We start from the raw sequence: 12,801 nt of genomic DNA on the forward strand, positions 1-12,801 counted from the left end.
TTTGAAGTGTACACATGCTACTGGTGCACACCTGCTTTTCTTTCTAATATGCGTGTGTATATATTTTTGCACACTTGTTAAGAGCAGTGGTTTTTTCCCATCTTCATGTGCATAAATTTTTTTCACCCAAGCATGAGGCAGCTGCAAGATCCAACTGTTTTGACTGTAATTCTTCGTCTTTCCCTTTTCTTTTTTTCTGAGAGGGATTGAATCTTTACTTTCTGTGGCTTAGAGGTGTATATTTCTTATCCATTATCTTATTTATTGCTGTACTTTTCACATCTTGGTAATGGAGATGCCTGTGCTCCTATTTCTAGGTTCCGGACCCCAGAGTGATTTCTCTGCTTCTCGAAGCAGAACTAATACGTCCCTGCCTATGTGCTATGCAGAGAGGCAGTGAATTTTCAAGAACGGTAAGTTTTTTAAATTTTGAATGTATTGCATTTAAATCTGTTGAGTTATACCATCATATTGGCAATGTCTGTTTCTGAATCATGTGCTACACGATTGACTCACGAGTCACGTTCATCCAGAGTGTTGAAATAGTACCCTAGGTTGCTAAGATTCCTGTATGTTATTGTTACTATCTTTCATTTTCATGCAGCCTATATTTGTTCCTTTGTTTTTTTGGATCTTGATTGTGCTAGTTCTTATAATTTTACTGCTACTTGATGTGAGACTGTTCTTGTTTTTGTGTGTTAATGCTGTAAATAATTATTGGAATGGCTATGCAGTCTTTTGTTATGATTTATGTTGTACATATATAAAAATAATAGCAATTGATTACACAGATTTATCATTTTCGATTGTTGTTTGATGTTCTTGTTCTATTTCAACATAATCTAATGGCAGGTAGCGACATTAATTTTGAAAAGAATTTTGCTTGATGATAATGGGTTACAACATGTGTGTCGGAGGCCAGATTTGTTTTTGTCTGTGTGGCAAGCACTTAGGAGTGTGGTTGCTTCACTTTCTCAGCTGCCTTCGACTCCACTGCTAAGAGATGTCATCACCTGCTACCTATGCCTCTTTAAAAATGAAAGGTCTGCTATATTGTGAATGAATTCAGTCCTTTTTAAAAGTTTTTCACTGTTTTTGTTATTTTCATTGATATTGAAGGAATTAACCTCCATTATATTGCAGAAGTTTAGCACTGAGGCAGTCGCTCCCGAGAAGCCTTATTGATGGCACATTTCGCTACTGTTGTAATGTACGTACATTTGAGTATAAAATTATTAGTTTAACTGGGATTAATGGTGTATATCCATCGTTCAATGTAGTGATTGTTTTCTTGATATTATCATTTGTAGGATGATCACACAAGATTGTTGCTTCAACAGTTGTTGGACCAGACCCGAATATGTCTAATAGCCCAAAAAGGTTGGGGACGTCAATGACATGCTTATGCAATATAACAACTTCTGTTTTTGTAAATCACTGCCCATTGATATCAGTTTCTATAAATTTAACTTAATTTAGTGGTTTTACTACTTAAAAAGGCTATAAATACTTGAATGTGTCTATAGTAGTCAATACTGCAACTTAGTCTTTGGCTTTTCTTTCTTTGATTTGTTATTGCATACTTTTGTTAGTTGATGGCTCAAGAAATAACCTTTGAGTTTTGATACCTGAAAATAATCTCATCTTAACGTAAACATGACTGGTCTAGTGGCAGAATATCTGTACTTTTGTTATATGTGCATTAATGTGTTTAAGGCAGTATAATTGTTCAATAAAATTCCCACTCTCCTTCTTGAAGCTTTTATTCCTGTCTCCATCCCCTAATATATTTTCATGGATCCACTTTATTATTTGAAGATTATGTTTTCAATAATTAATTGCTGCTATCAAGTAAGGATGACATAGATGATGCGTTTCCACATAAGCTTATTGCATCAAATTGTTGAGTAAATTGACGGGTAATTCTTTTTAATATTCTTTTATTTGAATTCATTAACTCGTCAAATTTATTTTGTTTAATTTATAGGAAAATTGCTGTTTTTTTTTTTTTTTTAGCCTTTATGGCTGCAGATGGCACGTGTGTAGTTTATTTTGTGTATAATTGACTAGTAATCTTTTTAATTGTGTATTGATTTATTTTTCTTAATTAGAGAAAGATTGCTGCATCTTATTTTAAATGTCCTGTTGTGCATCTTTTATGGAGTTGGGATTTGACCTTGATTGAGTATGATGTTTAAATCATGGGAAACGTATTTCCCCATAGATGCTAATTCGATTTTTGCATACTTAAGATTTGACTCAACTATAAGTCATTACTATAATTGCATAATCTATTCCTTGTTTTCACAATGTTTCATTTATTTTTCATTTTTATTGTAATTTCCCAACTGGAAAAATCTTGACCCGTGAAGATGTCATATTCTTGATTTTCCATTATTATCTTATTTCCTTTATTATTGTTGTTATTGTTGTGTGTGTGTTTTTTTTGTGTATCCGCAAAAAATATTAATTATCTTCCAATAGATGTTCTTTGACATCAAAAAGGAATCTTTGTAATCTATTTAGTTGTTTTTCATTGTTGTATACAATGTTGAATTTTAATGAAGGTAGGAAGTTAGCCATAAATTAATATTAAATGATTGTGTGTTTATATTAGACAAAAAAACATTAGTTTTCTAAAAATTATATTTTAGTGTAAACTTTCTTAAGTATAGAAAAGATAGGGGCCATATGGATTAGTATCCGTTATATTTGTACGTCAGCAACACTTTGCTTGTATTGCTCTGAATGTAATCTAAAAGAGTCCTATAATTCTTTTTATCAAGGGTACATGATGCATTTCATGATACCACTTAGAGGATTCGCAGCTGGACTAATGTTATCTTTGATAATAATTATGTAGATCATCACAAAATTCAGCACGGTATTTCCACCATCTCAACAAGCACTGTTCTTCAGAGGCTATTGACATTGATTAGTTCAAGGTATGCTAATGAATTTTCTGATTCAGCCAGTTTATCTCTGAATACTAGGAATTGCATCCCTCTTCCATTTATAGTCTGCCACGTGTATGCTTAGACAGCTATGCGTATTTCTTTTAATGCTATTTTTAAATTATTTCCCTTTCAAGTTTCAAATGTATTGTACGGTATTGCTGATGGTATTTGTGGGGTCCTACCATTCAGTCTTCATCAATACCTTTCATATTAATTAAGTTTGCGACAAATCAAGAATATCTGCCTCATATCTTACTAACATAAAATGAATGCCATAACCATAAAACTATTAGTATCTAATTAAATACCATTTTACTGATGGGTGGTAATCAACAAATCTATACTTATTTCGACATTAATCATAAATTATAATTGAGTTTTTCTTATAATGCCCCCATGTGTTGAACACGTGGGATCCTTAGATGTTCCTTTTGAGAAGTCAATTGTATGCTCGAGGTGATTTGTAATTTTTGTAAACGCCAGCATGAGCGTGTTTTTCCTTGTACATTTGGCATGTAGTACATTCAAGTAAGTAACCAGTACCATTATAAACACGTCAGTTTTTTGGGTATGCGGTCGCAGATCGCAATAGATCGATTTTCCTTCCTGTACTTTGGTAGAAGCGGTTATTCATCCTTCTTCAAAATCTCACTATTACCTTTGTTGCTAAAAATTAAAAAGGAGGAAATTTGGAAATATAAGTTGGAAGGATAAGTACATAAATACAACATAAAGTGATTTGTTTTTTTTGTTTCTTTCAACTTAATCTTGTGATCTTTGGTGGAGTTCTTGTAGCACTGAACATCCCCTTTTTATGTGCATTACAAAAGCTCATGGAAGAGGGATGTTTGCAGCGTTAATATATAAATTTAAATGGTGTTTACTATGTGGTGTTAAAACATATATATCTAAACTTCATGTTTACTTTATTTCATTTCAGTTCTCCGTATTGCTACTTTTGGTTTCTTTCTCTGTGAACAGATATTTTCACATTTTACTAATGAGATCCTTTTACAGTGATTTTTAACTTTGTTTATGCATTTATCCATTGTAGCCATGGTAGCACAGAAGAGCTAAATTGTTTAACATTAATTATTCTGATACAATTTGGCCTTTTGCTAGTTTTCCAAGGCCAGACTTTCGGATGGATGCATATTTGTTTTAATTGTTCTCTACTTATTTTTACAGTTTCCTAATTACCCTGTTGTTCTGTGAAAATAGTTTCGGAATTTAGCTTCTCATCCAGCAACCCTTAACTTTTAAATCGTTTTTTTCTTTTACAACAAAAGGTTGTCTTATTTTGTAGGGTTCAATGGCAGACGTTACTTGGGATGTCATTCTCGCATCAAAAGGGGATTTCCTTCTAATTTCCTGCTTTTCGATTAACTTCAGTAAGTGATCCTTTTGATTCAGTAGCTTCAATTGCTTGTTGGTTTCTATCTATACTCAATAGTAAAATATTGCAGTTCATCTTCAATGCCTTTTATAGATAAACCAAAATTTGGGTTAACAAGTGTGCCTAAAAAGGTCGCTGTGTTCTTTTGAAATTCAATTCTTGTTGGAAATTTTGCTGCTTTCATCACAATTTTGGATATTTGAAATTTTATTCTGTGATATTTGTATAGATAAACTCGATAATTTTGTTTAGCTCCATCGGTGATGGGTATTGCCATGTATTTCAGAGGAAGTTACTATTGAGGACTGTTATTTGGTGTAGCGGTGTTTCTTGTTTTGATCTCATTCTCGAACCTTTGTTGAATTGACCCTCGATTGATGGCACATATTTAATAGCCCATGTGCATACTTAATCGTGCACATACTCTCTTCTGACTTATCAAATGAGTGAAAGTGAAGCAGACTTATCACTTATCTCAGAGACTATAACCTTGTCCATCAATCTTTAGTCACTTCACTTGAAAATTCATATTTTACTCACTTTTTTGTCTCCTCTGTCGCATTATTTTGATAAATGGCAGTGTTCATGCTCCACTCCCTCATGTGGGATTGGCACTTGACCGCTTGCCAGACATATGTACCCATTTATGTGCTTTTCTATAATCATGTGCGCGGTGTTTGCACACTACGGAGAAGGATAGTTTCTGAAGTTTCCTTATTTTAGCTTGATAAATAACCTTTTCTGTCTAAGTTGATTATTTATTGATTAGTCTTCAACTTACTGTTCCTTTTTAATTCAAATGAAGTTGCGCGGTGCTTACACTTTGTATGTAGAAGTTCTCTTACTTCATGCGGTGGCCTGAACTCACTATGTCTTGTCCTTAACAGTTCGCCAACTCAATAGGGCAAGGTGAGGGAGGACGGGAATGGGAATGGGAAACCTCCTTTTAACGGACATGGAAGAACTAAAGCTGGCGGAACTCTCCGAGCCTTTGGGGCAAGGGCAGGTTGTACAAATCTAGTTAGAGCTGTTGGTGTCGCAAAATTTGGGATACATGCCAAAGCATGATACATGTTGAAATGCCTCGGGAGGGGATAGTATCTACTTTGGATGTAGCAGACCTTCGGAGCTTTGATCGATGTATGGACATTTTTTCTATCGTTTCTCTCTTCTCTTGAAGAATTTGAAAAACAAGAGAGCAATTTCTTCATATTTCTTGAGAGAGAGGAGAGAAACAATAGAAAATTGCAGCAGAAATCGATTAGGGCATCCAAGGCCATGCTGCTTTTGCTGCTGCATCCAAAGTGGTCACTGCCCGTCTCGCAGCATTCTGCCGATCGCTTTGCCAGTTCTTCCAGTACTCCATGGCGCCTGCAGCTCATGTTTCTTGTAAAGACAATATTCGATTATGAAGGTTAAATATGTTTATGAAAGTAGTTTTTTAATACTGATGTCTCAGTAGAATATGATTCTTCTTATTACTGTTATAGACTATTTCATTATTTTGTTCCCAGTTGCCCTCAGCTTTTTGTTACATTTTTGTTAAAAAATTAATGTCTTTATAATCTAAAATATACTTATATTAATTTTATATTTATATAAAATTAATCAATTGATGGCATTAAATTATAAATAAAATTTTTCTTAACAACCCAAACCAAGCCAAGCAACAGAAATATTCTTCAATGAATTAGCATCATACAAGTTTTTTTCAGCCCCCAATGAATAACTGAACATCTTTGATGAACATGTCGTTTTTTGGCATGGCAGAAGTTTTTTGCTTTTTCTTATGAAAAAAATTATTTTTATAGTAGTTTGTATTGGTTTTTATTCAAAAATAGCAATTGAAGATATAAAAACAATTAATTTATATATTACTATATTTTTAAAAAAATAAAAAATATAATTGTATTATTCTTTTTAATTTATATGTTATATTTAATTTAAAATTTTAAATTATAATTAAGATATTAAATTTAAACATATAGTTTTTTAAGTATACTAATAAAATAAATTATAAAATACCAATAATTTAATATTGGATTGTGATTTTATTTTTAATTTATATATTATTTTTAAATTAAAATTTTAAAAATATATTTTTTATACTAGATAATTTAAAATATTTTAAATATAATTAATAAATACAATTTACTTTTTTTGCAATTTTATCAACCGTAAATACAATTTACTTCATTTTTTTATTTTTCAGAATTTTGCATTTAAGTAATTTTTTTATTATTATTTATATGATTGTACATCTGTAAGCACTACCAAAAAATATATATATATATTTGTAATGGAATTCCGTTCCTAAAGTTCACGTAGCTAACGTAATTTTATATCTAATTTCGTCTCTAATAACAGAAAAAAGTGAATTTAGAAATTAAAAAATGTCAAGATTACTAGTATTCTATTTATTAGTATACCAATTATTGCACTTACTAAAATATTATTCCAATTATTGCACTTACTAAAATATTATTCCAATTATTGTACTTACTATCTAATCAAAATTACTATAAATAATTATCCTATTTTTTATTACACAACTTTAAAAATGTTATTTCATTTGTTATACCATGTGTATTTGTAATTACTATATAAATGCTCGTCATTTCTTGAATTGCATTTTTCGTTCAAGTAAATTATTTATGTCTATATTAATTAAAATGTTATTGTACTTACTATTTATCTATAAAAAATAAAATAAAATAAATGCTTACCCTATTTTTAATTGTATAATATTTTATTCATATAAAATAATTTTATTTCCTAAAATGATTTATTTACCTTTTTAGAAATTTAAAATTAAATTATTAAACGGTCTAAGTATCTATATATATCCTGGACCCAAATCATGTGCCAAAGCCCATAGTCAAATGATATGCTAACACGTGTTTCTGACACACGTCACCGTCTTCCCATCGGGCTTTGAAAACGCCACAGCTTTTTAACCTCACAGTCGTAACGGGATTCATCAAACCCCCTTAATTCACCAAGAACACAACACAAAGTCTCTCGCCCTACAACAAAAATACTCCGGCCAGATCATGTTGATTGAATATAGAATGTCCAAGAAACCATCTAAATTTGCGTTGACGATGGCCACTGCTAGGGTTCTACCTCTTCGTTGTTCGGCGTCAGAGCAGATTTTTTTATCTGCAAAATCCAAAATTATTAAGGTATATAACACTATCATTTGAGATTTGTATTTTCAATTTTTTTTAACACTGATTATTGTCATTTGTGTCTATGTTTGTTGTATTGTTCTTTATTTTTAAAAAATTAGGGAAAAATCTACAATTGGGAAAGAATCTATCTGCTAACATATGTTTATGGTTTAGTTATATGTTGATTAAGCTTGATTTTGAGATAAAAGATGGAATAGTCATTGATTTTAACTTCTTGATAATGGAATGTATATGAAATGGAATGTATATGAAATGGTAACTAATTTAGTTTCTTTAAAGCTGATAACTGATGTGTTTTTATTTGATTAACAGAAGCCAATATTAATTGGATATTCAGGTTTGATTTTTTTTTTTTTTTCCTGATGAACTCTGTTTTTTTTTTTCCAACAGGAAGAAAGTGATTTTCAATGTTTAGCCGCACTTTTATGGTTTTCATTTGGTACAATATCCGTACTTTTGCAGGTATTGAGATATCTTGTTGACTTATAATACGTTATTTGTGATTTTTACTAATTCTTTATTTTCATTACGTGTAGGAAGTGCTTTCAGTGTATCCTTTGTTGTCTCCACTTCCTAACTCCAGAACAATCTAATAGAGTCGGCAATGTTCCAGGTTTTCTTGAGGTTCGACACATTTTCTTTTTAAAAAATCATCCCGATGACATGTTTGAATATTGTCTTGTTTGGTGTGTAAATGTTCTCTTAATTTTATCATTTTTAGGATGATCAAACAATATTAATGTTGCACTGTTTGTTGGAACGCATCAAGTATTGTAAGTAACACAAAAAGGCGGGGGTCGGATTGAGAGAGTAGGTACAATTCAATGAACTCTAAGCGTCACGGAATTTGGACGAAAATACTTAAGCATGATTTGTTGAACTTTTACCGACGGGATAGTCTCATCTTTGGATGCAGCAGACCGTGGCAACCTTAGATCATTTTATGGGTATTTTTATTTATGATTTTTTTTCTTACAAAAGAAATGTCTTTTCATACATCAAAATTGTAAAAATGTATCATCTGAGGTAGCCTAGGCTATTGCCGTTGCATCCAAAGCGGTCACTTGCCCGTTTAGTGGCAGTCTCCCGGGTGATGCTTTGTTGTTTTCGTCCAAACTTTGTGCCACAACGACTCATTAAATTGCTCCTACTCTTTTTCTTCCATATGGTCAGTATTATTTATGGAGGTCGGTTGCACATCTTGTCCTACCGTTTCATGCTTTGCTTGCAACCGAGAAAAAAAAGAATGACAATATGCTACAATGTGAAAATTATGTTAGTTCTAAAGTTCCGCAAGGGATGACTTTGTTAGCGGCTGCGAGTTCTTACGTTATAAAAAAAATATTTTAATTCTATAAAAAAAAATCACAATTTTTTGTAACATTGTATCATTAATGTCAATGTGACACCCCGGCCTGCAAGTCACGCAAAGTCGAGCGTGTGGGAGACTTCTTAGGAGGCCACTCATCCTCAAATTACTATAGGCTAAGCACGCTACTCTAGGCCAAGCACGCTCAACTCTAGAGTTCTTTCAGTAGGGCTCCCGAAAAGGAATGTGCGCATTGTTGACATAAATAGTTTATTCAATCTATTTAACCTATATTCAACCTTAGATGGCCTAGCACCGGCTCATCCACGGGAGTTGGCCTAGCACCAGTTCAACTCCAGGGGTATTACAGTCAATTTATGGATTTATTTATTTATTATTTTATTGATATTTAAGCACCATTTATTGTATATTTGAAATACATTGTGACTGTGTTATCCGTAAACGGTATCACTGAATTGTCACAGTAGTTTGTTATGATTCATAAATATATCCACACAAAGGGTATGCATAAAAAATATGGTAGTAGTTAGGAATCTCAAATTAGCACCATGTTTATTTGACCAAATACTAATGTTAAAGAATTAACAAATCATTACATAATATATAGTACATCACTAAATAATTAGCAAATCGTCATAAGGTAGACAAATAATATATATTGTGTTATATAATGTGTTATATATTATGTGATAATTTGTTATTTTCTTTATGGACATTTGGTAATTGAATCAAAGTATTATTGTGATGAAATCAAATTATATTTTGCTAAAATCAAGATATATTCTGCTATATATGAGTATATAATGTGTTTTTCAAATATGTGTTATATTCTATATCGATATTTGTTATTTTCTTTATAGACATTTTCTAATTGGGTCAAATCATCATCACGTTGATTTGATCAAATCAGTACGATGCGGAAAAAATGGATTATAGATCCATAAATATATACACATATAGGATACGAATATGGGAAAAATGCATTCGGAAAACTATATATGAATCTCAATATTATTAATTTTCCAAAAAATCTCATAAAAATAAGTTTAATTAATTATAATTTTTCTTATTTAATATTCTTTCAGTCCTTTTTATTTTTATTCGTTCTACATAATTGTTTTTTTCTTTTTTGAAAATATAATTATATATTCTAATCACATTTTAAAATTCATAATTTATAATATTTTTTATTTTAATTAAACTATTTAGTCATTTTAATATTAATTTATAATTATTTTTATTAGAAAAAAATTTAAATAGAACGGAGGAAGTACTGTGTTTCAATATATCTACTTTCCCAAGATAATATACAAGGATATAGCACATACCATATCCCTTCAGCAATACAATTAAAACTGTGTTCTTTTATTTTTATGGAGTATTTTTGTGTTATTTTATTTTGACTAAAAATATATATCAGAATGCTCACTCAACTAGATGAATTGATTTTTTGTGTGTGGCACGAGACTGTATTGTTAATATAAAAAATATTATTTTGTGTTGAATAATTAACTTTTATTAGTAGATAATGTATATATATTATATTAATCTGTGTATATATTTATATTTTTTTAATAATATTTATTGAAAATTGTTCTATTAAGAAATGCTGAATGAACTGACTAATTTTGTGTAATGTTTCTACTAAAAAAACACGTGAACAATTTTATAAAATTAAATATATTATAATATAATAAATAAAAAATATGATTGATTTAATATTTTTAATAAAAGAAATTAAAATAGTAAAATAATTATAAAATCTTTCAAGTAAATATACCCAATTCTTTTTACATAAATACTAGTATATAGATATGTATATATATATATGTGTGTGTGACAAAATATTATGTAGGATTCCATACATTTTTATGGCTATCATAAAATTTGAATAAGAATCAAGCAAACAATGCAAGGTGTCTTTGTTTATGTTTTTAATCTTACTTTTGGACAATGTAATCTACCGGTAAACACTTGCTCTAGATTCAATATATTAATCATTTTTAAATTAAAAATAAACAAATAATATTGCACGTATAATTCAATTTGATCGCGAGTTCGAATGATGTGGCAGTTGTAATAACTAGTATGTCGGCTAAACTCGAGTTTAGCTAACATGCAATGACATGTTTGTGTGAACCATATCAGCTGAATCTGTCATTTGACATCATCAGAACTCACATTTTCAAGTGGAAAATTTTGATGATTTTTATAAATCCGTAAAATATACACCAAATCATCAGAACGCGCTACTTCAAGTGGTGAGTTTTATTGAGTTGTTAGCCACGTCAATTATCAATTGGATTTGGATCTTGATATGCTGATGATTTATTATGACATGAATCGTAAATGTAAGGATATGATATACCAAAAAATCTACGGTTCCTAACGGGATAGGCAACAAAGTCACATTACCGCCCAATATTACTAAATCACCACCCCTAGGTTAAACTAGTGTTTGCTGTTGTACTAGGAGCCATTCCACCGGGTGCTAAGGCGTGGGTGTTTTGCAACCATTGAGCAAAAATAGGTTTGTAATATGTATAGTGGTATCTGAAAATATATTTTGAGGACGTCCTAAGGCGATTATGGTATCATTATGAATTTACAAACCAAAATTGTGAAAGCCCAAAAATATTTAACCGTAAAAATTAGTGGATTCATCATGAATTAGGTCGGGGTGGTTGGTGGTTTTGAAATCCCATAGAAGAATGCTTCTTTTATGCCTCAGGTATTAGCCATAACTTGTATTCATTCAATAATTCTACTATTTCTTTATTTTTGGACCATGTTTTTAATATTGTGATTTTTTTTGTATTGACAAAAATATTCAAACAACTACAATATACACTATTGTCAATTGAAAATAAATAAATAATATAAATAAATAAAATTTTAATAATCCACGCAGCAGTCAATGGAATCTACGATCAAATGTTACTACACAAAATGTGCAATATGACATGTAAGACAATTGCTGCAAACTCCACGTGACGTGGCAAATTGCACTAATTAGGGGCTGTTTGTTTCAATGATTTGATAGGATTTCATAGGATTTGGATTTTAAAATAGCGTGAAATCCATGTTTGGTTCAAAAAAAAAATAATTGAATTTAAAATGATGAGATTTAAAAACATGGTCCAAAATCCTACAAATGAGGGATTTATTAGTAATGGGGTACCCCTATTACTTTTAAATCCCATTCCATGGGATTTTAAATTTTACTTTTATATCCTTATATAAAAAAAAATATTATATATTATAAATATATTTATATAAAATTAAATTAAATAATTTTAAAATTAATTTTTATTTGAATTATATATTAAATTAAATTAATATTATTTTTTATGGTACAATATTTTTAAATAAATTAATAAATTCATTATTTTAAATTGTTATTTATTATAAATTTTATTTAAATTATAAAATTATCATGATGACAATAAGTTGGATTCAGCCGGAACTGAGATTCGCCACGAATATATATTGTTAAACTTTAGATCCAAATTGGATCTGATTATACCAGATCCGGCCGAAACTATACCCGGTAAAACCCGATGGATCTAACAAATCCAATTCTTTTTACGATTCTTAAATTTTAATTTAAAATTACACATGTACCGATCCGGTATATATATTATTTATGTATTTTATGAAAAAAAATATTATAATAAAATAATAAATAAATTAAACTTAAAAAAATATTTTTAATATAATTATATTGTTAGAAATTATTTTTTCATATGTATAGTCGATATATTATTAATATTATAAATCTGAGTCTAGATGCAGGTATGGTCCGCTTAGACCCTAGACCCGATTCGGACCTGATTAGAATACCCATAATATGACCCGGATTAAGATCTAATACTCAAATAATTGGACTCAACTTCAAATAAATTCGAGTCGGGTTTCGAGTTT

The 12,801-nt window shown here is 30.2% G+C and overlaps 1 protein-coding gene and 1 long non-coding RNA gene across 9 annotated transcripts in view; both read left to right on the forward strand.

The window, feature by feature from the left end:
* The window catches only part of LOC127248565 (uncharacterized), a 107,282-nt gene extending 101,397 nt beyond the window's left edge, over nt 1-5,885 (forward strand). For 4 of the 7 annotated variants that reach the window (XM_051270963.1, XM_051270961.1, XM_051270959.1 and 1 more), the window contains exons 6-12: nt 318-413; nt 853-1,043; nt 1,144-1,210; nt 1,311-1,380; nt 2,864-2,945; nt 4,264-4,348; nt 5,241-5,885. In XM_051270963.1, the coding sequence (XP_051126920.1) occupies nt 318-413; nt 853-1,043; nt 1,144-1,210; nt 1,311-1,380; nt 2,864-2,945; nt 4,264-4,324 (567 nt within the window). In that variant the 3' untranslated portion in view covers nt 4,325-4,348; nt 5,241-5,885. The remainder of the gene's footprint in view (nt 1-317; nt 414-852; nt 1,044-1,143; nt 1,211-1,310; nt 1,381-2,863; nt 2,946-4,263; nt 4,349-5,240) is intronic. The other 3 variants (XM_051270964.1, XM_051270962.1, XM_051270965.1) reach the window with 3 other exon arrangements.
* A 1,448-nt stretch (nt 5,886-7,333) lies between these two features.
* Nucleotides 7,334-9,302, forward strand: LOC127248752 (uncharacterized). Of its 2 annotated transcripts, XR_007838140.1 has the most exons (4): nt 7,334-7,538; nt 7,938-8,009; nt 8,084-8,171; nt 8,269-9,299. It is a non-coding gene; the product is annotated as an uncharacterized LOC127248752 (long non-coding RNA). The 2 variants fall into 2 exon arrangements; XR_007838139.1 differs by having other exon boundaries at nt 8,084-9,302.
* The last annotated feature ends 3,499 nt before the right edge of the window (nt 9,303-12,801 follow it).

The sequence above is a fragment of the Andrographis paniculata genome, unplaced genomic scaffold, assembly GCF_009805555.1.
Source record: "Andrographis paniculata isolate CXL003 unplaced genomic scaffold, ASM980555v1 Contig34END, whole genome shotgun sequence".
NCBI classification, from domain to species: Eukaryota; Viridiplantae; Streptophyta; class Magnoliopsida; order Lamiales; family Acanthaceae; genus Andrographis; species Andrographis paniculata.